Source organism: Heptranchias perlo, chromosome 18 (genome assembly GCF_035084215.1).
Source record: "Heptranchias perlo isolate sHepPer1 chromosome 18, sHepPer1.hap1, whole genome shotgun sequence".
Taxonomy (NCBI): Eukaryota; Metazoa; Chordata; class Chondrichthyes; order Hexanchiformes; family Hexanchidae; genus Heptranchias; species Heptranchias perlo.
Window position 1 is genome coordinate 36106582 of NC_090342.1, and position 25620 is coordinate 36132201.

At 44.6% G+C, this 25620-nt stretch overlaps 2 protein-coding genes across 2 annotated transcripts in view; one reads left to right on the forward strand and one right to left on the reverse strand.

The window, feature by feature from the left end:
- Positions 1-25620, forward strand: part of cacna2d4a (calcium channel, voltage-dependent, alpha 2/delta subunit 4a) — a 435940-nt gene that overhangs the window by 236084 nt on the left and 174236 nt on the right. The window lies entirely within an intron of this gene.
- On the reverse strand, positions 358-16443 carry lrtm2a (leucine-rich repeats and transmembrane domains 2a). Its single transcript, XM_067999989.1, has 4 exons — positions 16261-16443; positions 15958-16030; positions 2353-2940; positions 358-797 (listed from the first exon to the last, which is right to left on the reverse strand). Exons 1-4 carry the CDS (start codon positions 16441-16443, stop codon positions 358-360), a joined length of 1284 nt encoding a protein of 427 aa, XP_067856090.1.

Here is a 25620-nt window from a genome sequence, read left to right on the forward strand (position 1 = left end):
AAAGGGCTAGCTGAATGTACAAGGATTGAAACAGACATTTTTGCCGTGAGTTCTAAATACCTGTCAAACAAGTGACATGCAAAGGATTTTTGAAGACCACCTCCCTCCTTTCTATAGAAGTCCCTGTATAAGAGGCTGCTACATCATCTAGAGCTCCAGAATACAAACACAGCAGGATTCAGGCCTGTAGAATGCATTTTCATTAGATGATTTTGCGTGCTTCCCCGTACCTCAGTGAGAATTTAACGAGTCAGCATTCATATCAGCACTGCAACAAGCACACAGAGACCAGAGCTGGAGAAAACTGAAAAAGGTAGTTTTTTGCCATTAAAACCAGACCAAAATAAGGCATGTTCCTTATGCCATGGAGGAGGCCTGCTTTTGCTCCTCCTGCTCTTGCTCACCTTCTCCCATCAGTGGCTGCCGTTTTTTAAGCTCTCGGTGGTATTTCGCCATCAAGGAGGCATAGATGCAACCATATGTCCCAGCCACCACCATCATGATGCAAACAATGCCACATACGACCCCAGCAACGACGACTGTTCCAATGGCACGCCTGACGCTGACTGGACGGTAGCGTTGTCTGATGCACTCTGAGGTAGGAAAGTACTGTGGCCTTGAGGTGCTGAGCTCATGTTTCACACAGGGAGGGCCAGTGCCTACCTTTCCATTTACCGCGGATCTTTTTGCATCCTCCAGTTGGATACAATAGTTGAACATCTCTACGGGAACTACTCTGAGATCTTTCCCACGGAGGTCTTTCGGCAGAAAACATTCAATTCCATCAAGTTTTCCACCTGATTTTAAGACAGAGTAATCAGTTAATAAGAACTTGTAGCACTCTACCACTCAATTCAGTACAGCATATCTTGCCAATGTCACCATTTCCTCAAGTAAAGTAGCCAATGTTTGTATTTGTTGGACAAATATTAGCAACCTTATTTTATTAAATGTTTTCTCCTCTCTTTAAGTGCCCCTCATCATATTTGGTTATTTGATTGTGGGGACGACATTGTAGGACCAACTCTGCACTTGCAGTGGGATACAGCACTCATAGGAAGTGCATCATCTGAAATCACTGGTACACAGCCCATGATTATCCATCATAATTTCCATAATTTTAATGGGAAGAAAATCACTGGCTATGTGCCAGAGATTTCCCATGCTCCCTGCGGGTGCCACTCCCCACTGGGAGCAGGGAATCAGTCTTCACAATTGAACCGAATGCTGTCCTGGCCCAATTTTCATTGACATGCACTTTCCAGCAGGGATCACCAGATACTACTACTACTACTACCATCACAACAACAACAACAACTCCTCACATTTATATATCACCTTTAACATAGTAAAACATCCCTAGGCGCTTCACAGGAGCGTTATCAAACAAAATTTGACACCGAGCCACATGAGATATTAGGACAGGTGACCAAAAGCTTGGTCAAAGAGGTAGGTTTTAAGGAGGGTTTTAAAGGAGGAGAGAGAGGTAGAGAGGCAGAGAGGTTTAGGGAGGGAATTCCAGAGCTTAGGGAGTCAGGGATGCGCAAAAGGCCAGAATTGGAGGAGCGCAGAGATCTCGGAGTGTTGTGGGGCTGGAGGAGGTTACAGAGCTAGGGAGGGGCGAGGCCATGGAGGGATTGAAAACAAGGATGAGAATTTTAAAATCGAGGCGTTGCTGGCCCGGGAGCTAATGTAGGTCAGCAAGCATAGGGGCGATGGGTGAACAGGACTTGATGCGAGTTAGGATACAGGCAGCGGAGTTTTGGATGAGCTCAAGTTTATGGAGGGTGGAAGATGGGAGGCCGGCCAGGAGAGCTTTGGAATAGTCAAGTCTAGAGAAAACAAAGGCATGGATGAGGGTTTCAGCAGCAGATGAGCTGAGGCAGGGATGGAGACGGGAGATGTTACAAAGGTGGAAGTAGGCAGTCTTGGTGATGGAGAGGATATGGGGTCGGAAGCTCATCTCGGGGTCAAATAGGATGCCAAAGTTGCAAATGGTCTGGTTCAGTCAGGGTGGGGGATGGAGTTGGTGGCAAGGGAACAGAGTTTGTGGCGGGGATCAAAAACAATGGATCCAGTCTTCCCAAAATTTAATTAGTAATCAGGAGGAAGAACCCTGGCTAGTGTCACCTGCTCAGGGCTACTGAGACCAATTTGTCGTGCTGCTGTTCTGCCTGAGATCACCTAACTCAACACAGAGCAGGAATAAAGCCTGTGATTGTCCCAGTTAGATTCAACATGATATGGATGTGCTCAGTTTCAAGCTCATGTTGATTTGATTTTGGTAGACATGAATTATAGCCAGTGTGGGTAGAAAGTACGTCTATAGTTGCAGCGGTTTGTTCTACTGACCTTTGTAGAGGAACCACTCCATCCAGTGTTTGAAGTCTCTCAGGCTGCAGTCACACTCCCAAGGATTCCCACCCAGTTGTAACTGCTGAAGAAGTTCAAGCGACTCAAAGGCCTCCCTTTCAAGATTTTGCATTCTATTTTCTTCCAGATTCAACCAGGTCAAGTTCTGCATTTCATCAAATAAGAGCAGTGGAATCTGAGAGAGACCATTAGCAGAAAGGTCTAACCTCTGCAAGTTGGTGGTCTTATAGAAAATGTTTTTATCCAGGCTTCGGATACTGTTGTTTCTTAAGTTGAGGTCAGTCAGGCTACTGATATAGTCAAATACATTCGATGGTAATTGGTCCAGGTAGTTGCTGGACAGGTCCAGCTTCTCAAGTGTGGTAAAGTTAGTGAATGTAAGAGCCGGCAAGGTGCTGAGTTTGTTGTTGCTGAGCGAGAGAGATTTGATGTTTGATGGAATGTCTGTTGGGATGGTCACTAGGCCACGATTGCTGCAATCCGCTTCATATTTTTTACAAGAACAGTGCATAGGACATGCCAGCAAGGCTTCAACAATAGTCAGCAGAACAAAAAGCAAGCAAAGACCTGTGGAGAAACAGAAGCATGTATTACTGAATCATAAGTTTCAGCAGTTATGGATGCATGGGTATGCTGTCTCACAACTGAAAGATGAATTTGAGGGAGTTCCCTAAGTTTAAGTCGCTTAACTCAGTTCATTATAATGGTCAAAAAGAAAAGCAAAATTGCTTTCAGCACAATCTTGATCCACAGCCAACCATAGTAAGAATGCCCATCTCGCTTTCATTGGCACAAGGATAGGACTATGGATCATTCTATCTTCTCAGCAAATCTAATAAATTTGAGTCAACCTATGGTGAGTTTTTTGCTCGAGAAGATTACTCATAGTTTCATAGTATAGTACAGCTCAGGAGGAGGCTATTCGGCCCATTGTGCTTGTGCCAGCTCTTTGAATGAACTATCCAATTAATTCCATTCCCCTGCTCTTTCCCCATAGACCTTTAAATTTTTTCCCTTCAAGTATTTATCCAATTCGCTTTTGAAAGTTACTATTGAATCTGCTTGTACCACCTTTTCAGGCAGTGCATTCCAGATCATCACAACTCTCTGCATAAAAAAATGTTTCCTCATGTCACCGCTGGCTCTTTTGCCAATCACCTTAAATCTGTGTCCTCTGGTTACTGACCCTTTTGCCACTGGAAACAGTTTCTCTTTATTTACTCTAACAATACCGTTCATTATATTGAACACCTCTATCAAATCTCTCCTTAACCTTCTCTGTTCTAAGGAGAACAACTCCAGCTTCTCCAGTCTCTCCTCATAACTGAAGTCCCTCATCCCTGGTACCACTCTAGTAAATCTCTTCTGCACCCCTATAAGGCCTTGACATTGTTCCTAAAGTGTGGTGTCCAGAATTGAACATAATACTCCAGCTGAGACCTAACCAGTGTTTTATAAAGGTTTAGTATAACTCCCTTGCTTTTGTACTCTATGCCTCTATTAATAAAACCCAGGATCCCATATGCTTTTTTAACAGCCTTCTCAACTTGTCCTGCCACCTTCAAAGATTTGTGTACATAAGAACATAAGAAATAGCAGCAGGAGTAGGCCATCCGGCCCCCTCGAGCCTGCTCCACCATTCAACAAGATCATGGCTGATCTTCTACATCAACGCCATTTTCCTGCACTATCCCCATATCTAGAAATCTGCTTTGAATGTACTCAATGACTGAGCCTCCACAGCCCTCTGGGGTAGAGAATTCCAAAGATTCACCACCCTCTGAGTGAAGAAATTTCTCCTCATCTCAGTCCTAAATGGCCTACCCCTTATTCTGAGACTGTGACCCCTGGTTCTAGACTCCCCAGCCAGGGGAAACATCCTCCCTGCATCTACCCTGTCAAGCCCTGTAAGAATATTGTGTGTTTCAATGAGATCACCTCTCATTCTTCTAAACTCTAGAGAATACAGGCCTAGTCCACTCAATCTCTCCTCATACAACAATCCCGCCATCCCAAGAATCAGTCTGGTGAACCTTAGTTGCACTCCCTCTCTGGCAAATATATCCTTCTTAGGTAAGGAGACCAAAATTGTACACAATACTCCAGGTACGGTCTCATCAAGGCCTATATAATTGCAGTAAGGCATCTTTACTCCTGTACTCAAATCCTCTTATAATAAAGGCCAACATACCATTTGCCTTCCTAATTGCATGCTGCACCTGCATGTTAGCTTTCAGTGGTTCATGTACAAGGACACCAAGTCCCTTTGAACATTAACATTTCCCATCTCGCACCATTTAAAAAATACTCTAAAAAATACATACAGCCCAGTTCTCTCTGTTCCTGCACTCCCTTTAAAAATGAACCATTTAGTTTATATTGCCTCTCCTCATTCTTCCTACCAAAATGTATCTCTTCACACTTCATACTTCTCTGCATTAAATTTCATCTGCCATGTGTCTGCCCATTTTACCAGTCTGTCTATGTCCTTCTAAAGTCTGTTACTATCCTCCACCTTGTTTACAACATTTCTGAGTTTCGTGTTAGATGCAAGCTTTGAAGTTATACCCTGTATACCCAAATCCATGTCATTAATATGGATCAAAAAGAACAGTGGTCCTAATACTGACCCCTGGGGAACACCACCTTATACTTCCCTCCAGTCTGAAAAACAACCATTCACCACTACTCTCTGCTTTCTGTCCCTTAGCCAACTTTGTATTCACACTGCCACTGTCCCTTTAATCCCACGGGCTTTAATTTTAATGTGGTACTTTATCAAATGCCTTTTAGATGTCAGACTGGAGGGAAGTATAAAGTGGTTTTATCTTTATTGAGATAGTTCTCAACTACTTTGCTATTGCATAAATCTGATTAAAATAGCAGAAAAGATCAGGTGGGGGCATAATTTCTCCTCAGGGATAACCGCCTCAAATTGGGTGGGATCACAGTAGAGGATGAGGGAACATTTGGTCATTAAAGCCTACTGCCGCCTCACTACCCCAACTGGGATTTCTCTTCTCCTGCCCCCACTGAGACAGCCGCTAACTGCGTGCAAATGGTGGCAGAGTGGGTATGGCCCAGGTCCCTGGTGGATTTCCCTCGCGTCTACCCCGCCAACTGCCACTTCTCGGGGCTGCCATGTGGAAGATGCTGGTAGGCACCGTGAAGTGATGGTAAATGATTCAAGCTCACTCGTTGGAGGGAGTAGGCCATGAAGCAGCCTCCACTCTCTCCAAGTTGGGCCCAGCACTTACCTATTGAAAGCCTCTGTCACAGCAAAGGCCTTCAATGAGATACATTTTTGCCCCTTCAAGATCCCTCATCACTTCTGGTGCTGCAGCAGCATCTCTGCTACAGCACTGCTGGGATTTTCTGTCCTTGTAGGTGAGTTCTTGCTTGATGGCAGGAATCTTGCCAGAGTCCATTGTGCATACAGAATGAAAGCTAACCCAGGAAAATAGGTAAGGGTTGGGGCAGACTCGAAGGGGTGGTTGGAAGTCCTCCCTCGTCAGAACTCCCCCATCCCTTCCCACCTCCGCAAAGAAGAGAATCCCACCCCAGATGTCAACTGGAGAAATAAGCTGGATTTTCCAAAGAAGATTTCAAATCCTTGCTGCTTGTACAATTTCCATCCATTAAAATGAATGAACAGAAAATCGTGCAGGCTGCAAATTGAGCACTGACTTATGAAATCCTGTCCTAGGAGTGCTAAATTGTAAAATTTTCCACCCTTGTCTCCAGGTGGCTTTTTAAGTGACCACACATTAGTTAACTGAAGGGAGAGAGACAGCTAGGGAAACCTAAAATGGAAGATAAAAATACCCTTAATTGATCCAGAAAATAATTTTCTCCTCAATAAATTTCAACTCCATTCAGCCAAATAATGCACTTCCTTCTGCTGTTTACTTAAATATGATTGAATTTGAATCTCTGCCATTGTAAGTTATCAGGTTTGCCACTGCTACACCAGATCAATATGTATTTGAACCCCAGGTCTCTCTGATCATCCACATCTTTCCATTGAGCGTATACTCTAGGCCACGTGCTTACAGCGATCACTTGCTGACTCTTCCAGCAGACTGCAGATTATTGCGTAAAGTAGGTGTACCAGAGGAGGATATGAACAATTATTAGAAATAACTATAAAAGGAATTGGTTCTGAAAAAGCTATCAGAAGTCAAGTTGGATAAGTCACTGAGCCTTAATGGCATGTACCTTAGGCTGTTGAAGGAAGTTACAGAGGAGATAGAGGTTCTGGCCAGAATTTTTCAATCCTCCTTAAAAATGTGAATTATACCCTGGTAAGCAGCACGGAGGAGTGTCAAAGTCTTCAGGAATACATGGACAGGTTAGCGGAATGGGCAGAGTGGTAGCAGATGAAATTTAATGTGGAAAAATGTGAGTTACCACGTATAGGTACCACATTGCTTGCATGAAGAGCAGACACCAACATGGACTGGTTTGGGCTGAATGGCCTGTTTCCATACTGTAACTTCTATGTATTTCTATATAAAACGAGGAATGGAGTATACGCTCAATGGAAAGATGTGGATGATCAGAGAGACCTGGGGTTCAAATACATATTTACCTGAAAGTGCAAGCGCAGATAAATAATGCCACAAAAAAGACCAACCGAATTTTGAGTTTTATAAAGAGGGGCATAAAGTACAACAGCAAAGAGGTAATGATAAGTTTGTACAAAGCAATGACTAGGCCACAGTTAGTCGGTGTCAGCTGTGGCTCAGTTAGTAGCCCTCGTGCCTCTCAGTCAGAAAGTTGTGGGTTCAAGTCCTACTCCAGAGACTTCAGCACATAATCCAGGCTGTCACTCCCACTGCAGCACTGAGGGAGTGCTGCACTGTTGGAAGCACCGCCTTTCGGATGAGATGTTAAATCGTCTGCCCTCTCAGGTGGATGTAAAAGATCCCATGGCACTCCATATTTGAAGAAGGGCAGGGGAGTTCTCCCTGGTGTCCTGGCCAATGTTTATCCTACAACCAACATAACTAAAACATATTATCTCATTGCTGTTTGTGGGACCTTGCTGTGTTCAAATTGACTGTTGTGTTTCCTACATTACAACGGTGATTACACTTCAAAAGTACTTAATTGGCTGTAAAGCGCTTTGGGATGCAAGGTCATGAAAGGTGTTATATAATTGCAAGTTCTTTCTTTACTGTGTTCAGTTTTGAGTGCCCCATTATAAGAAGGACATGAAAGCATACAGCATTGCATTCAAGGGGATCATACCAGTGATAGGAAACTATAGTTATGAGGAGAGACTTGAGATACTGAGACTATTTCCACTGAAGCAAAGAAGGCTAAGAGGAGATTCAATAGAGGTTTTTAAAATTATGAAGGAATTTAATCGAGTAAATAAAGACTATTTTGTCTGGTTGGGCAGTCAGTGATGAAGTTAAAATTGTCACTAAGAGAGTGAGGAGAGCGGTTGGGAGAAATTTATCATCAGAGGGTTGTTGAAATATAGAATGCTTTACTACAGTGATTGGCTGAGGCAGAGACCATTGCATCTTTTAAGAGAAAGTTGGATAAATATTTGAAGCAGCGGAAGATAGAGGGCAATGGGAAGAGAGAAAGGTAGTGTGATTAGTTTTGGATTGTTCTAGTAGGGAGCTGGCACAGACATGATAGGCTGAATGGCCTGCTTTTATAACTAAACTTCTATGGTTCTAAGTGCTGTGTCATTGTCAGCATCAGAGCAGCAGGGACCGTACATCCTGTAAGGTTTTGTCATTTCCTTTATACTTTGTGGACCAAATTTCTGATCAGGATACAGACATCTATACAGTGAGTGACACATAAGTTATGATGTTTAGATGTGGTAACAACAGGACTTGTGCAGCCTATTATTCATTTGACAACATTCAGCACTCTTATTCTTTTGAAGTTTTTCAATGTACATATGTTAGTTCCAACAAAAAGTGCCTGTGTTACTTTAAGAACTCCATTCACTTGCCTTTAACACTCAGTTCAAATGGGTGGAACGAACACTGGGAGGCCCTTCCACCCAAAGATAGGAAGTCTTTCTGTTCGGTTGCTAGCCCTCATTTGCATGCAGCATATATTCATAATTATAGAATCATAGAATGGTTACTGCACGGAAGGAGGCCATTTGGCCCATCGAGTCCATGCCGGCTCTCTGCAAGAGCAATCCAGCTAGTCCCACTCCCCCGCCCTTCCCCCGTGGCCCTGCAAATTTTTTCCCTTTAAGTGATTATCCAATTCCCTTTTGAAAGCCACAATTGAATCTGCCTCCACCACTCCCTTAGGCAGTGCATTCCAGATCATAACCACTTGCTGTGTAGAAAGGTTTTTCCTCATGTTGCCTTTGCTTCTTTTGCCAATCACCTTAAATCTATGCGCTCTGGTTCTTGACCCTTCTGCCAATGGGAACAGTTTCTCTACTCTGTCTAGACCCTTCATGATTTTGAATGCCTCTATCAAATCTCCTCTCAACCTTCTCTGCTCTATGGAGAACAACACCAGCTTCTTCAGTCTATCCACATAACTGAAGTCCTTCAATCCGGGAACCATTCTAATAAATCTCTTCTGCACCCTCTCTAAGGCCTTCACATCCTTCCCAAAATGCAGTGCTCAGAATTGGACATCCAGAGTCACGAGTTCAAATCCCGCCACGGCGGCTGGCGAATTTAAATTCAATTAATTAAATAAAAAATCTGGAATTAAAATACTAGTATCAGTAATGATAGCCATGAAACTACCGGATTGTCTTAAAAACCCATCTGGTTCACTAATGTCCTTTAGGGAAGGAAACCTGCCGTCCTTACCCGGTCTGGCCTATATGTGACTCCAGACCCACAGCAATGTGGTTGATTCTTAATTGCCCTCTGAAATGGCCTAGCAAGCCACTCAGTTGTAAAAAAATCTCGCTAGGGATGGGCAATAAATGCCGGCCTTGCCAGCGACGCCCACATCCCGTGAACGAATAAAAAAAAAATACTCCAGTTGCGGCTGAACCAGTGTTTTATAAAGGTTCAACATAACTTCCTTGCTTTTGTACTCTATGCCTCTATTTATAAAGCCCAGGATCCCGTATGCTTTTTTAACCGCTTTCTCAACTTGTCCTGCCACCTACAACAATTTGTGCACAGATACCCCCAGATCTCCCTGTTCTCACACCCCTTTTAGAATTGTACCCTTTAGTTTATATTACTTCTCGTTCTTCCTACGAAAATGTATCACAGAATCATAGAATCATAGAATGGTTACGGCACAGAAGGAGGCCATTCAGCCCATCGAGCCTATGCTGGCTCTCTGCAAGAGCAATCCAGATAGTCCCACTCACCCGCTCTTTCCCCGTAGCCCTGCAAATTTTCCCCCTTCAGGTACCTAATTCCTTTTTGAAAGCCGCAATTGACCCTGCTTCCACCACCCTTTCAGGCAGTGTGTTCCAGATCCTATGCACTCGCTGCATAAAAAAGTTTTTCCTCATGTCGCCTTTGGTTCTTTTGCCAATCACCTTAAATCTGTTTCGTCTGGTTTGTGACCCTTCCGTCAGTGGGAATAGTTTTTCTTTATTTACTTTGTCTAGTCCCTTCATGATTTTGAACACATCTATCAAATCTTCTCTCAACCTTCTCTGCTCTAAGGAGACCAATCCCAGCTTCTTCAGTCTATCCATGTATCTCAGGTCCATCATGCCTGGAACCATTCCAGTAAATCTTTTCCGCACCCTCTCTAAGGCCTTCCCATCCTTCCTAAAGTGCGGTGCCCAAAATTGGACACAATACTTCAATTGTGGCCGAACGAGTGTTTTATGAAGGTTCAACATAACATTCTCGCTTTTGTACTCTATACCTCTATTTATAAAGCCCAGGATCCCATATGCTTTCTTAACCACTTTCTCAACCTGTCCTGCCACCTTCAACAAACTGTATACATATACCCCAGGTCTCTCTGTTCCTGCACCCCCTTTAGATTTGTACCCATTAGTTTATACTGCGTCTCCTCGTTCTTCCTACCAAAATGTATCACCTCACACGTCTCAGGGTTAAATTTCATCTGCCACGTGTCCGCCCATTCCATCAGCCTGTCTATGTCCTCTTGAAGTCTATCACTATCCTCCTCACTGTTCACTACACTTCCAAGTTTTGAGTCATAATAAAGCTCTCACTAAATCTGCATTAAGCCCCATCACAGAATCACGTGGGGAGGGGAAATTCAGTGGGCAATAGGTGAGATCATGGGTTATCTAATTTTCCAAACCACATAAGCCCAAATCATGCCAACGGGAATAAGCTCGCTAGTCCGAAAATTGTCCTAGAATAGTAGCACTATTCCCAGAGTTCATGAATAGTATTAATAATAGGGAGAATAGTGTTACTCATGAACAGTTTTATAATATAGAGAGTTAAGCTATTTCTGAAATGCATTAACAATTTGTAACAGAGAGTTGTGTTATTCCTGGTAATCATTAACAATTTTGTACTAGAGAATAGTGCTATTTCTAATAATCATTGACAGTTTTATAATAGTTATTCCCTTTAATTAACAGCTTGGTAATTATTAGTAAATTATCCCTTTGATATTCATGATGTGCACATTTCTAGGAAGCTGGCAACTGCTTTCAGAGTGCAACAAATTCACTTTAGTTGAGGGACAGTAAAGGTCGATCTTAAGAATGTGGATGTCCAGTGCAGAGCCTCCTGGGTGCTTTCCCCACCATTTTCCATTAATTCAATTAGTGGACAGAAAATTGTGGGAAGCGCAGCCAGCATTTCCTAATATGTGCTTCTGGCATGCAAGGCTGTGCACTGGGTACGTATGCTTATTAAATTGTCCCTTATAATTACAATATATGACTTGAGCACATTCAAATGTACAAGTCTCAGATCAAAATAGAATTCAGGTGACCATCAACTGCTTGAATCTTTTTCATCTGTGGTGTCATCTGAACCCTATCAAATCTTGCTGGAAAAATAACGACGTGTTAACACTGTTATTAATGCACAAGTTGGCCAGCAAGTTCAGGGGATTGAGAGGTACGACGTGAGTTGCGAATCTTCAGAACTTGCTGGTCGATTTACGCCACTCCGCTGTTTGCTTCGTACAAATGGCATTGCGCCCTTAGCCTCTCCGTTATTTTTAAGAATTTGCTGGATTTGCACATTAATTGCACATTAAACTCGCCGCAGAAAGTTATGGCTGGTAATTAAGAGCATAAGTATCCTTTTAACGACTTGATAATTGTTAATTCAATGTCAATCAACCTCTTTGGCCCAGAAAGGGAACAATTTGAACTGTTCAGTCTCATTCCAGAATGTAGTAAATTCTTCTTAGAGATTTAAAAAATTTCAAATTTTTAATTTTTTACTTTTTTTCTTACTTTTCCTTTCTGTTTCTTTTTTCTCTCTCTTAATCCAATCTTTCTTTCCCTTTCTTCATTTCTTTTTCTGCACCTGATTTGATTCTAATTCACCCTCCATCACCGTCGTTCCGCTGTTTCTTTCTCAATCCTTCAATGTCATTGGTTAAGGAGATAGACTGTTAGTCCCGCCGTTCATTAAGGTCTCAGATGCCCCATTGCCCTTGTTATCAGCTGGCATTTCCAGCAAGTTATGCCGCAAAATATTTTCGAGCTGAAGGGTGCAGAAAAAAGCCTAACTAATGGCGCACGCTCCAGCAAGATTTAGCCCATTAATTTTCTGCATATCCCACCCATCATTCTCTATATACAATATTTATACATTCATTTTTTAGTAACACATTGGCTTGCTTACAATTGATGATATAATCTAGTGTCATTCTCCACCTTCTTTCTATCACATAATTAAAGTCACATGGCAAAACTAGCTATTTTAATGACAGAGACCAATAATTGGCATTGGTAATAGAAAGTATGTACTCACAATCAGAAAGGAAAGACTCCAAAGTGGTATAACAGGAATAATTGTGAACTGAATGTATTATAATTATAGTAACAAGAATGTCTCAGGAGTGTTTTACAAGGTCCTGACAAGTTCTCCAGGCTCAGTTGAATTTTATAAGTTGTTGGCATTTTGCTCTTGCGATTTGTGACATTACCCAAATCTCTCAAATGCATCACAAATGGATGGCTGTTCTTACCATGTAACCCAACTCATCACAGTCTTTGTAAATGATAATTTAAAGCATTGTAACAAGAAGGTTTGGGATGCTGGTAGCTGCAGGCTGTGTTTTGCCAGTGTATTAGTGTCACATGTTGCAGAAAGTGGGTGGATGAATCTTCGACTAATCTAACAACCAAATGCTATTTATCTCTGTGCTTTGTCGAGAGTTAGGTCCGCTCCTTAGAGCTGTTTGTTATGACTAACTGTCAGTATGCTGTCGACATGTAAGGTATCAAAAAAGCCTGAGTAACAAAAAAACAATTGCAATGGAATTGTTTCTATTCAGTGTACCGATGCTAGCCTTGCTCATGACTTTTAATTCTGAGGCTTGAGATTCTGGCATTTAAGGACAATTTTAACCCAGCCCGCCAGGCGGGAGGTTAAATTTGCATCTGGTGCCTTCACACGCTCCACCTCACCACCACCACCCCCCCAACCCTGCCCCCACCATTTTAACTGACCTGTTTCTGGCTGTGTGTGAGGCACCTGCCCCAGGCAGGATCCAAATTAAAAGGTCAAAGTTGCGCTCCAACATCATACCCGCCCCATTTCATTTTAACTCCAAATTGCGCATGTCCCGGCCAGTCTTGAACCCGCCAGCAAATTTTCACGAGATTGGAGTCTGGGAGCCCCTGGACCACTAAAAAAGGTGGCTATCAACTGCAGTTCACTCCGTCACAGGATCTTTTGCTGTTTTCACTATGGAGAAGGACGATGTAGACATAGAAATACGGCAGGGGGACTGTGATATACTCGAACATATTAACATCGAGCGGGAGGAGGTATTGGCGGTTTTAGCAGGCCTAAAAATGGATAAATCCCCAGGCCCGGACGAAATGTATCCCAGGCTACTGTGTGAGGCAAAGGAGGAGATTGCGGGGGCTCTGACACATATATTCAGAACCTCTCTGGCCACAGGGGATGTGCCAGAGGACTGGAGAACCGCTAATGTAATACCATTATTCAAGAAGGGGAGTAGGGAAAAACGGGGAACTACAAGCCAGTGAGCCTAACATCAGTGGTAGGAAAATTATTGGAAAAAATTCTGAAGGACAAAATTAGTCTCCACTTGGCTTTGTCAAGGGAAGATCATGTCTGACTAATTTGATTGAATTTTTTGAGGGGGTGACTAGGCGTGTGGATGAGGGTAACGCAATGGATGTGGTATACATGGATTTCAGTAAGGCCTTCGATAAAGTCCTCCACAGGAGACTGGTCAAGAAGGTACGAGCCCATGGAATCCAGGGTGCCTTGGCACTTTGGATACAAAACTGGCTTAGTGGCAGAAGGCAGAGGGTGATGGTCGAAGGTTGTTTTTGTGACTGGAAGCCTGTGGCCAGTGGGGTACCACAGGGATCGGTGCTGGGTCCCTTGCTGTTTGTGGTCTACATTAATGACTTGGATATGAATGTAAAAGGTATGATCAGTAAGTTCGCTGATGATACAAAGATTGGTAGGGTGGTAAATAGCGAGGAGGGTAGCCTCAGTCTGCAGGACGATATAGATGGGTTGGTCAGATGGGCGGAACAGTGGCAAATGGAATTTAACCCGGAAAAGTGCGAGGTGATGCACTTTGGAGGGACTAACAAGGCAAGGGAATACACAATGAATGGGAGGACCCTAGGCAAGACAGAGGGTCAGAGGGATCTTGGTGTGCAAGTTCACAGATCCCTGAAGGCGGCGGAACAGGTAGATAAGGTGGTAAAGAAGGCATATGGGACACTTGCCTTTATTAGCCGAGGCATAGAATATAAGAGCAAGGAGGTTATGATGGAGCTGTATAAAACACTGGTTAGGCCACAGCTGGAGTACTGTGTGCAGTTCTGGTCGCCACACTACAGGAAGGATGTGATCGCTTTGGAGAGGGTACAGAGGAGATTCACCAGGATGTTACCAGGGCTGGAGCGCTTCAGCTATGAAGAGAGACTGGGAAGATTGGGTTTGTTTTCCTTGGAGCAGAGGAGGCTGAGGGGGGACATGATTGAGGTGTACAAAATTATGAGGGGCACAGATAGGATGGATACTAAGGAGCTTTTTCCCTTCGTTGAGGGTTCTATAACAAGGGGACATAGATTCAAGGTAAAAGGCGGGAGGTTTAGAGGGGATTTTAGAAAGAACTTTTTCACCCAGAGGGTGGTTGGAGTCTGGAACTCACTGTCTGAAAGGGTTGTGGAGGCAGGAACCCTCACAACATTCAAGCAGCATTTGGATGAGCACTTGAAATGCCATAGCATACAAGGCTACGGACCAAATGCTGGAATATGGGATTAGAGTAGACAGGGCTGATGGCCGGCGCGGACACGATGGGCCGAAGGGCCTCTATCCGTGCTGTATAACTCTATGACTCTATGACTCTATGTCTGGATTGCCAGGAGTGTTTCCAGCGTCCAGATTGTGACTTCTGCGCCTTTGTTGCCTTTCAATCCTTTAGTCAGCTTTCTCGACTTGCAATTCTTGCTTCTTCCTTTTGGCTGGAGCAAGACTTGGGGGAGAAGGAGCAGCAACAACCTCAGCAACCACCACCACCACCAGTACCTGAGCTTCTCAAACAGGCGAGGGGGAGCAGTGCGCTGGATGCCATACCCAGCACACAGGGTCTACAGGCCAAGATTCACCGTCTTGGACTGAACTGAGGAGCAGTGCAGGAATGCTTCTGCAGGCAGGCTGTCGCAGACCTCTGCAACCTCCTTCAACATGACCTGCTGCCTGCTGGATTGTGGGTCATGCAATGCCAGAGACCCTCAAAGTCACCACACCACTGGCTCCTTTCAGGCTACAATAGGTGACATAAACCACATCTCTGAGGCTGCAGTTCACAGCTGGATTAAATAGGTGACCGACTCCTTATTTGCTAGGGCTAAGCAGTACATCACCTTCATCAACAGAAATGGATACCATTCTATCAATGCACAGTTGTGGCCAATAACAGGAACAACAACATGCTGGTCTGTGCAAGGTACCCAGAGAGCTGCCATGATGTTTTCATACTCAGACAGTCCACCGTCCCCCCGGTATTCGACCCTCTGAAGTACGTGACAGGATGTCTGCTGGGGGACAAGGGATACTCCTTGCAGACCAGCCTGATGACACCCCCCTTGCAACCACACTGTGCCTGAGTAGCACAGATACAACTGAAGCTAGCGCACAACCAGGATCCTTATAGAGTACACAATAGTAATTTTCAAGCAGAGATTTAGATAGGGACCTCCCTGCAATATACCCCAGATAGAGGATGATGCATAGTCATTGTCTGCTGCATATTGCACAACATTGCATTACAGAGAGGCCTACATTTGGAAGAGGAAGACCAGCTGCAACCGTCCTCATCAGAAGAGGAAGCCCCAGGGAAAAGAGTGGAACCAGCAGAAGAAAAAGACCCACATCAGCGCCTTGCAGCCAGAGATATCAGGGATCAGCTCATAGCTCAGTGATTCTGCTGAGCTTCTCATACCCCTGCCCTGAGAACTTACACAGAGCCCCTCTGCATTCCAGTCCTTGTTACATTCTTCCCCATTCTCTTCATCCTGCATTGAAGAACATTCAAACGATTCATACAACTTCTGTATTAATGACATTCTGACCATGCAAACTCAGAAGCTGCTATGAAATCACACTGCAGACCAAAGTGCCAAATGTGAACAAAGTGATTAATTTAATGCCAAATATAATAAATGCCTTCCATTCACTTCTCACCCAGATGATCAACCCATAGTGTGTTTCTTTAAAGAAGGTTTCTCAAATCTACTATTCCTACAAAGTGCTCCCCTAGTGGCCTGAGAAGAGTTGGTGGAAGGCTGCTGTTCTTCATATGGGGACCCTTGAAATGCTTGTGGCCGGTGACCTCTGGGTGCTCAATCCTGCGAGGACCTGGCCGCAGACTACTGCAACTCGGCTGCTGCTGGACCAGTCTGGCCCAGCTGAATTGCTGGCACCCCATGGCGGTTACTGGTTGAGGAGGGTGGGGGGGCAAATGTGCAGACATGCTGACATCCTGAGAGAGGCCAGAACGTTCTCCTCCCATCGTGCCACTACCACTCCTTTGGAGCTGGAGCTCATCACATCCAGTAATCTGTAGAAGAGCAGATTACAGAAGATGACCGACTCCTTCAAAGCCCCGATTCATTCAATTCACCAATCTCTCCATTGTGGAGCCCAGAGTCTGCATGACAGCTGTTTTAGCTTCCAGCAAAGCTGAAAGGTGTGCTAGCATGGACTCCTACTGTGAGGGCCTGGCTACTGTATCCCTGGAGGTGGCCACACAAGACTGCCGAGGGGTGATGCCATGCGAAGTAACACCATAGAGACTGGATGCGGACTCCTCCATACTCTCAGCCACAGTGGCGAAAATCCATGGCTGCCTTCCAATATATTGTACAGCTGTTTGTGTGAGGCCAGCAGTTTTGTTCTCATAGCTGGCCATTCATTGGTTGTGTCTCACTTGTAGAATTGGGGGATTTGAAAATAAAATAGGAAATGGGATTGGAGCGGTGATGAGTTTTAATTAATTCAAAAAATTGCACTGTAATTCCCATATTTAGGATTTTACTACAGTGCACTGCTGTGATGTGGGATGTGGACTGTTGGCTTGTTTGTGGATGAGTGTGATGCCTTTGAAAGCTGTTTTAGTTTGTCCAGGAACTGGATCCTCTAATATTGTATTGAAATCCCTCCCACAACTTTTCTTTTTTAACTCTTCCAAAATAAATTGTTTTTGACTTGAAAGATAGAATTGCAATAGGTTTCAAAATGTTGTAAACTGCACTGAATGAAGTGTCAAATCAAAATTTAGTGGGGGATAGGGAATATCCCTAAAAAATAAGTCTTGCATCTTCAATTCTTGCATCTTCAATTCTTGCATCCTCCTTCAGTAATTTTAAAGTCCATCACTCCTGCAAACGGCACAGATTGCTGTACTATGGGATTTTCCCCTGCAATAAAAATGATCAAATGCTGGGTATACCTTCAACTGAAAACACAGCAAGCCCGTTTCCCACTGCACTTTCAGTCTAACCCCTTATCTTCACATATCTTAAAACCTACTTTTAAGATTGTTTTTGAACTGTCAGATTTTTTGAATCTTTGGTTAGCTGTTGTTAGTTTTTAGGTTGGCACATATTTATAATGTCCTTATATGCACAGATTCTGTTGTTCTCCTGACAAATACAGAGTTTGCTGTTCCCCTGTTATAAGGAAAGGGCCTGCAGTATTGTAATGTTTTGCAGGCTGTGTTATTCCCCCTTCAATATAGGGTCTCTCTTCTTCTGTAATGTATCCAATATTCACTGTTTTTCTGCAATGTAGCAGGTTTTCAACCTCCCCCCACCCCTGCAATGTGTATAGGGTCTGCTGTTCTTTATCTGTGCAATTTGCATTATTCACTTTTCGCTGTGCTGCCAAACTGCTTTAAGATCAATTCAGCTCTTCAATTCATTTAAGTGGTTTGTGTGTAGCAGGACTGAATTAAATCAAGCCACCTCCCTTTCTCCCCTGCAGACCTTCCACTATTTCCCTCCCAAGCAAGTGCGCAGGAGATCCTGTTACAAAGTCTGTATCAATGAGACATTTTATCAAGCTGCTGGAAAAAGCATGAGCATTTCCTGTCACTAATACAATAAAAACAGGGAAGTTGTGGTGTGAAGAAACCTACTTGTGGGCTTCATTGTATGAGTTCAGTTTACCACCGTTTATTTTATTTGAATTTTGAGTGTTTTTTTTCATTGTCTGGGAACTTTAACTTACATTTTTATTGTTAGCAGAAAGTCCGTTAGCAGAAAGCCCCTAAATAAGAACAATTAAAATGAACAAAAGCAAAATACTGCAGATGCTGGAGATCTGTAATAAAAGCAGAAAATGCTGGAAATACACAGCAAGTCAGGCAGCATCTGTGGATAAAGAAATAGAGTTAATGGGCCCGATGTTACCAGGGCTGCGGGTTCTTGGCGGGGGGGCTATCGGGCACGTGGGTAACGCGCCCGGTGAAATTAGTCAGTTTCCCGCGCGATTGTAGCATCCAATCCACTAATTGGATCCACTTACCTGCTCCTCCGGGTTCCCCACTGCTGATCTGCGTGTCGGGCGGGCTGCGCATGCGCAGTACGATCTGTCAGCTGGAGGCGCTCTATTTAAAGGGGCAGTCCTCCACTGACAGATGCTGCAACAAATAGCAAAAATTACAGCATGGAGCAGCCCAGGGGGAAGGCTGCTCCCAGTTTAATGATGCCTCACTCCAGGTATCAATACATGGGGTGAGGAGGAGGGGGAGGACAGAGATCTTCCTCCCGGCGTGCGGGAGGAAGCGGCCTGCTTCTGCCACCAGGAAGGCCTGGCTCGAGGTGGCAGAGGAGGTCACCAGCACAACCAACATATCACCCACCTGCATACAGTGCAGGAGGCGCTCCAATGACCTCAGTAGGTCAGCCAAAGTGAGTACACATAGTCTTTCCCCTACACTCCGTCTGCCACATCACTGCCCCCACCCCACATCTCCTTCAGCACTGCCAACACAACTCAAACCTCATCCTCATCTTACCTGCACCTACTCACCTCGCCAGTACTCATCCCGCCACTACCGCTCAACCCAATCCTCATACAATCTCATGGCTCTCTCTCATACTCACCCTCTCGTGCATCTCTTTCATGGCCAGCCTCACTCAACCTGCCACTACCTGTGCTGCAGCCACAGGGCATGCATCACATATGTGCAGTAGGCAGCGTAAGGCAAACGTGTCGTGAGCATGAAGGGGATGCACAAGGGTGTTTGAGGTTTTGTCATGGGTGTTACTTATATTGAATTTCTGACCAACTCACATTACATATTATATTGGCACCACTACTGCCATGTTTTCGCGAATCCTGTCTGGTTTGTGCAATAATGCCCGCTCCTGAGGATCACTATGGAGACCCACAACTGATGCCACCCATTGTGTCACTGCAAAGTGGGTGTAGGTGTATTTGCAGAGCTCTTTTGCACAGACGACTGAGAGACATCGACGATATGCCCGGTTGACCCTGGAAGGATGCGGAGGAGAAGTTGTTGAGGGCAGTGGTGACTTTGACAGCGACAGGTAAGAAGATGGTGCTCGGGCCAGCCAGGAGCAGCTCGGCATGAAAGAGGCTGCAGATGTTCACGACTACATGTCGAGTGACTCTGAGCCTCTGTGTGCACTGCTGCTCAGAGAGGTGCAGGAGGCTGAGCCTCGGTCTGTGGACCCTGTGGCGAGGATAGTGCCCTCTGTGACGCATCTCTCTCTGCGGTAGCCCTCCCTCCTGCTGTGCAGGTGGATGTGTCACAGCACTCTGTTGTGGAGCTCCACGTGTCAGAGGTGGACGGCATGGATGGCGAGGCTGGTGAGGCTGGTGATGCTGTTTGCCCTCCGAGGAGGTTATGACTGCAGCTACGGCGGCCCCCATCCGCAAAATGTACATCTGAGGGGGTCCGCAAGGTAGGTACATGTCTCCAGACCCCGGGGTAAGTGTGCAGGTTGGTGACTTTGACTGTCAGGAGGAGGGTGGTGGAGGCCAAACTTTGTCCCAAGTGACAGAGTGGCCTCCTGCAATGGGTGAGGGTCTCCCCCCTCACCTGTCAAATGGACCTTTGCAGCTGCCACAGGCTGACAGCTACAACACGTCCATTTGACCTGGGAGTGTTTCCCCCAGTGTGGGAAACAGTCCCACTTTGTTCTAAAATCCCACATAATCCCTTAATCAGGTCAGTTAATGACCTGAAATAGCTAAATAAATACTCTCAAGTGGCATCCCGCTGGCTTTAATTGCCTGCGGGATTCCCACCAGCGGGGGCTGCGCGCGCACGCTGGCGCATCAGCGGGGAACCCGGAAGTGCGCGGGTTCGGGGCGGGCTCCGGTACCACGCCAGGATTCTCCGATTTTCGGAGCCCCCCCCCCCAGGAACGCACCCGATAGCGGGTGCTAAAATAGAGCCCAATGTTTCAGGTCGATGACCTTTTGTCAGAACTGGAAGAAGTTAAAGATTTAACAGTTTTTAAGCAAGTACCCAGAGCCAAGCAAAAGGGAAGGGGGGGGGGGGCAAGGAGGAAGGGGAGGGGAGGAAAGAACAAAAGGGAAGGTCTCTGATAGGGTGGAGGGCAGAAGTGATTAAATGACAAAAGGGATGATGGTGCAAGGCAAGGAGGGTGGTAATGGGACAAATAAAAAAAGAAAAGATGGGTCTAGAGGAGATGTGAATGGCAACAGCAGAACCATTACCAGCACTTGCTGTCTGAAAACATGGGAGCAGTGGTTATGATCTGAAGTTATTGAAATCAGTGTTGAAGGTTGTAAAGTGCCTAATCGAAAGATGAGGTTCTGTTCCTCGAGCTTCCAATGAGCTTCACTGGAACAATGTAGAAGGCCAAGGACAAAGAGGTCAGAGTGGGAATGGGACGGAGAATTAAAATGGCAAGCAACCGGAAGGCCAGAGTCACACTTGCAGACTGAGCAGAGGTGTTCAGCAAAGCGATCACCCTATCTGCGTTTGGTCTCTCCAATTTAGAGGAGACTGTATCATAAGCAGCGAATACAGGACAAAAAATTGAAAGAAGTACAAATAAATCGTTGATTCACTTGGAAGGAGTGTTTGGGGCCCTGGACGGTGAGAAGGGAGGAAGTGAAAGGGCAGGTGTTGCATCTCCTATGCTTGCATGGGAAGGTGCTGTGGGAAGGAGAGCGGGTTTTAGGGGTGATGGAAGAGTGGACCAGGGTGCTGTGGAGGGAATGGTCCCTTTGGAATGATGAAAGGGGAGGGGAGGCGAAGATGTGTTTGGTGGTGGCATCACGCTTGAGGTGATGGAATTGGCGGAGAATGATACGTTGAATGTGGAGGCTGTTGGGGTGGAAGATGAGGACAAGTGGGATCCTCTCGTGGTGGAAAGGGGTGAGAGCAGAAGTGTGGGAAATGGGACAAGCATGGTCGAGGGCCCTGTCAACTACAGTGGAAGGGAATCCTCGGTTGAGGAAAAAGGAAGACATATCGGAAGCACTGGTGTGGAAGGTGCCACCGTCAGAACGGAGACAGCAAAACTGGTAAAATGGAATGGAGTCCTAACTGGAAGCGGGGTGGGAGGAAGTGTAATCAAGGTAACTGTGGGAGTCGGTGGACTTAAAATAAATATTGGTTGACAGCCTATCCCCAGAAATAGGGATAGAGAAGTTGAGGAAGGCAAGGGAAGAATTGGAGATGGACCATGTGAAGGTGAGGGAAGGGTGGAAATTGGAAGCAAAGTTAATGAAATTTTCTAGTTCACAAATAAACAGATGCGCAGGAGATCTTTGCAATGATTCTGAATGTAGTTCCAGGGCTGCCTCAACTCCCGGTGGCTCACTAATCTAAATGTTTGCTCTGGTTCCAGAAATACTTCAAAGAAAAAAATCACTTATTTTGTTATACCTTTGCCCCCTTCTCTGCAATCATCTCACTCTACCAACCCCCAACCTGATAGATACCCTGAAACCTCTTTCACAGCTGCTTTTGCACTGTATTGTGTTGGTCGTTGAATGAACTGAAAGAGTCATGCAGAATGGGAAAAAAATAGCTGACACTTGCTCAGCTGTCAGAACTGGAACAGAGACGTAATTCCTCGGGGGAACTCTGACTTCTTTTTATTTAAAAAAAACACAATGTCTGTTTTTGCTTTCAACAGTGCATCTGTAATTAGATTGGTTGAAAATATCACCGAGTTGTGTGACATTACAATACATAGCATCCTACTATGCTACTGTTTGTTTTTGTGGCAACTGGAGGTAAATTGTCCTCTTTTTAGATCACTTTCTCCCCGCCCCCCCCCCCCACCCCACCAACGCCCCTGCCAGCTTTGGCCAAGCTAAGTTCCCATTGTGTCTATGGTGTACAGTACAAGTAAGATTGATATTAAAAATAGTAAACATTTGCTTTATCGCAGTGTAGATTATAACAGTGTTCATGAATAGGAGCAGGTAATAATGTTGTTGGAGTAAAGTCTTGAAGCTCTGGAGAAAAATTATTTTATTTTCATATTTTGTAAGCACACCACGAAGGTTAGCTCAACTTATACAACAAGTCCAACCGTGACCATAAATAAACAGAATCAATCCCTGTCCTTGTGCATGTGTTTTTTTCTTTTTGTGTGTATTTCTCTCTCCCTCTCCCTGCCTCTCTCTCTCTTTCTCCTTCTCTGTCTAATTCTCTCTTGTAGTTAAGAGAGACTAGAGATACTGAAATTATTTTTGTTGAAGCAGACAAGGTTAAAAGGTCTTTAAAATCATGACGGGTTTTGATGGGATGAATAGGAAAAGGCAATTTCCTGTGGTTGGGGAGTCAGTGATGAAGGGGTAAGTCATCAAGTTAAAATTGTCACAAAAGGAGGAAGAGGTTAGAATAAATTTCTTCACAGGGTGTTTTTGAAGCCTGGAATGCTTTGGCACGGAAAGTTGAGGCAGACAACATTGCCTGTTTTAAAGGAAAATGGATACATATTTGCATTATAGAATCATAGAATGGTTACAGCACAGAAGGAGGCCATTCGGTCCATTGAACACGTGCCAGCTCTTTGTAAGAGCAATCCAATTAGTCCCATTCTCCCGCTCTTTCTCCATAGCCCTGCAAATTTTTTCCCTTCAAGTATTTATCCAATTCCTTTTTGAAAGCCACGATTGAATCTGCTTCCACCACCCTTTCAGGCAGCATATTCCAGATCATAACTACTCGATGCGTAAAAAAGTTTTTCCTCATGTCGCCTTTGGTTCTTTTGCCAATCACCTTAAATCTGTGTTCTCTGGTTCTTGACCCTTCCGCCAATGGGAACAGTTTCTCTTTATTTATTTTATCTAAACCCTTCCTGATTTTGAACACGTCTATCAAATCTCCTCTCAACCTTCTCTGCTGTAAGGAGAACAACCCCAGCTTCTCCAGTCTATCCACGTAACTGAAGTCCCTCATCCCTGGAACCACTCCAGTAAATCTTTTCTGCACCCACTAAGGCCTTCACATCCTTCCTAAAGTCCGGTGCCCAGAATTGGACACTATACTCCAGTTGTGGCCGAACCATGTTTTACAAAGGCTCAATATAACTTCCTTGCTTTTGTACTCGATGCCTCTATTTATAAAGCCCAAGATCCCATATGCTTTTTTAGCCGCCTTCTCATCCTGTCCTGCCACCTTCAAAGATTTGTGCATATATATCCCAGGTCTCTCTGTTCCTGCACCCCCTTTAGAATTGTACCATTTAGTTTATATTGCCTCTTCTGCCAAAATGTATCACTTTTGCACTTCCCTGTGTTAAATTTTATCTGCCACGTGTCTGCCCGTTACACCAGCCTGTCTGTGTCCTCTTGAAGTCTATTACTATCCTCCTCACCGTTTGCTACACTTGCAAGTTTTGTGTCATCTGCAAATTTTGAATCTGTGCCCTGTACACCCAAGTCCAAGTCAAATATATATCAAAAAAAGCAGTGGTCCTCGTACCGACCCCTGGGGAACACCACTGTATACCTTCCTCCAGTCCAAAAAACAACCGTTCACCACTACTCCCTGTTTCCTGTCACTTAGCCAATTTTGTATCCAAGCTGCCACTGCCCCTTTTATTCCATGGACTTCAATTTTGCTGACAAGCCTATTATGTGGCACTTTATCAAATGCCTTTTGAAAGTCCATATACACAACATCAACTGCATTGCCCTCATCAACCCTCTCTGTTACCTCATCAAAAAACTCAATCAGGTTAGTTAAACACAATTTGCCTTTAACAAATCCGTGCTGGCTTTGTTTCATTAATCCACTCTTGTTTAAGTGACTATTAATTTTGACCCAGATTATTATTTCTAAAAGCTTCCCCACCAGCGAGGTTAAACTGACTGGCCTGTAGTTGCCAGGTTTATCCTTACACCCTTTTTTGAACAAGGGTGTAACATTTTGCAATTCTTCTGTCCTCTGGCACCACCTCCATATCTAAGGAGGATTGGAAGATTATGGCCAGCACCTCTGCAATTTCCACCCTTACTTCTCTCAGTATTAGAGGAAAATACAGAGGTATGGGGAAAGAGTAGAGCTGTGGTGTGAGTTTTGGATTGCTGTAAACATCTATAGTTCTATGGCCTAGAAATTTGATAGCACTCTGCCTGCTTTTTGGTCCTGTGCCTCCAATATAGCAGGCAGGAAGCACACGCTCATTAAGAGCCAGAAGTGCGCCGCCCACTATATTGGCAGAGGCAAAAAATATGCATCCAGGGCCCATGTCTGAATCAGGCATTAGTCCCTTCGCATATGCAAATAAGAGGCTTAATGCCTGTTTGAGGCCCTCTGTGCAAGATTGGGTTGCCCTGAACACAATTGCCCCCACCTGCCTAACCATTCCCCTCTTCTTTGCTCCTTCCTCTCTTCCTTGCTCCTTTCCTTCAACTTTCTCCTTCATGGGCTTCCCAGTACTCCTCGGAAACCAACTGTTTATTTTTTAAAGTGCTCACAGCCCTTAAAATATGTCTGTCATGTCCAGATTTTTTGATCATTTTTCCATGGGAAGGATTTGAAAATATGAATCATTTTTAATGTTTTTTAAGCAAAGTGTATTCTCACAAGTTAAAAAAGGCACCTAGATGAAAGGTGGTTAATATGATAAATGGAAGTTGTTTTCCCAGAGGCTCAGGAAAAAGCAAATTCTTTAACTTATATAGGTAATTAGAAAAATACCACTCACCTGTTGTGTTGGAAAGTCCCATGATCTCTGTCTCTCTGAAGAAAGATAAAAACAACAACAACAACTTGCATTTAAAAAGTGCCTTTAACGTAGTAAAACGTCCCAAGGTGCTTCACAGGAACATTATCAAACAAAATTTGACATCGAGCCAATAAGGCGATGTTAGGACAGGTGACCAACAGCTTGGTCAAAGAGGTAGATTCTAAGGAGCCTCTTAAAGGAGGGGAGAGAGGTAGAGAGGCGAGAGGTTTATGGAGGGAATTCCGAAGCTTAGGGCCTAGGCAGCTGAAGGCACGGCCGCTAATAGTGGAGCGATTAAAATTGGGGATGAGCAAGAGGCCAGAATTAGAGGAGCGCAGAGATCTTAGAGGGTTGTAGGGCTGGAGAAGGTTACAGAGATAGGGAGGGACGAGGCCATGAAGCGATTTGAA

Coding starts and splice junctions, on each gene's coding strand:
- lrtm2a (XM_067999989.1), bottom strand. CDS start 16,443: ATGGGGTGCCAGCAATTCAGCTGGGCCAGACTGGTCCAGCAGCAGCCG. Junction 16,031..16,260: donor GGCCACTAGGGGAGCACTTT/GTAGGAATAGTA, acceptor TCTTCAATGCAG/GATGAAGAGAATGGGGAAGA. Junction 798..2,352: donor GGAGTGGTTCCTCTACAAAG/GTCAGTAGAACA, acceptor TCTTAAAATCAG/GTGGAAAACTTGATGGAATT.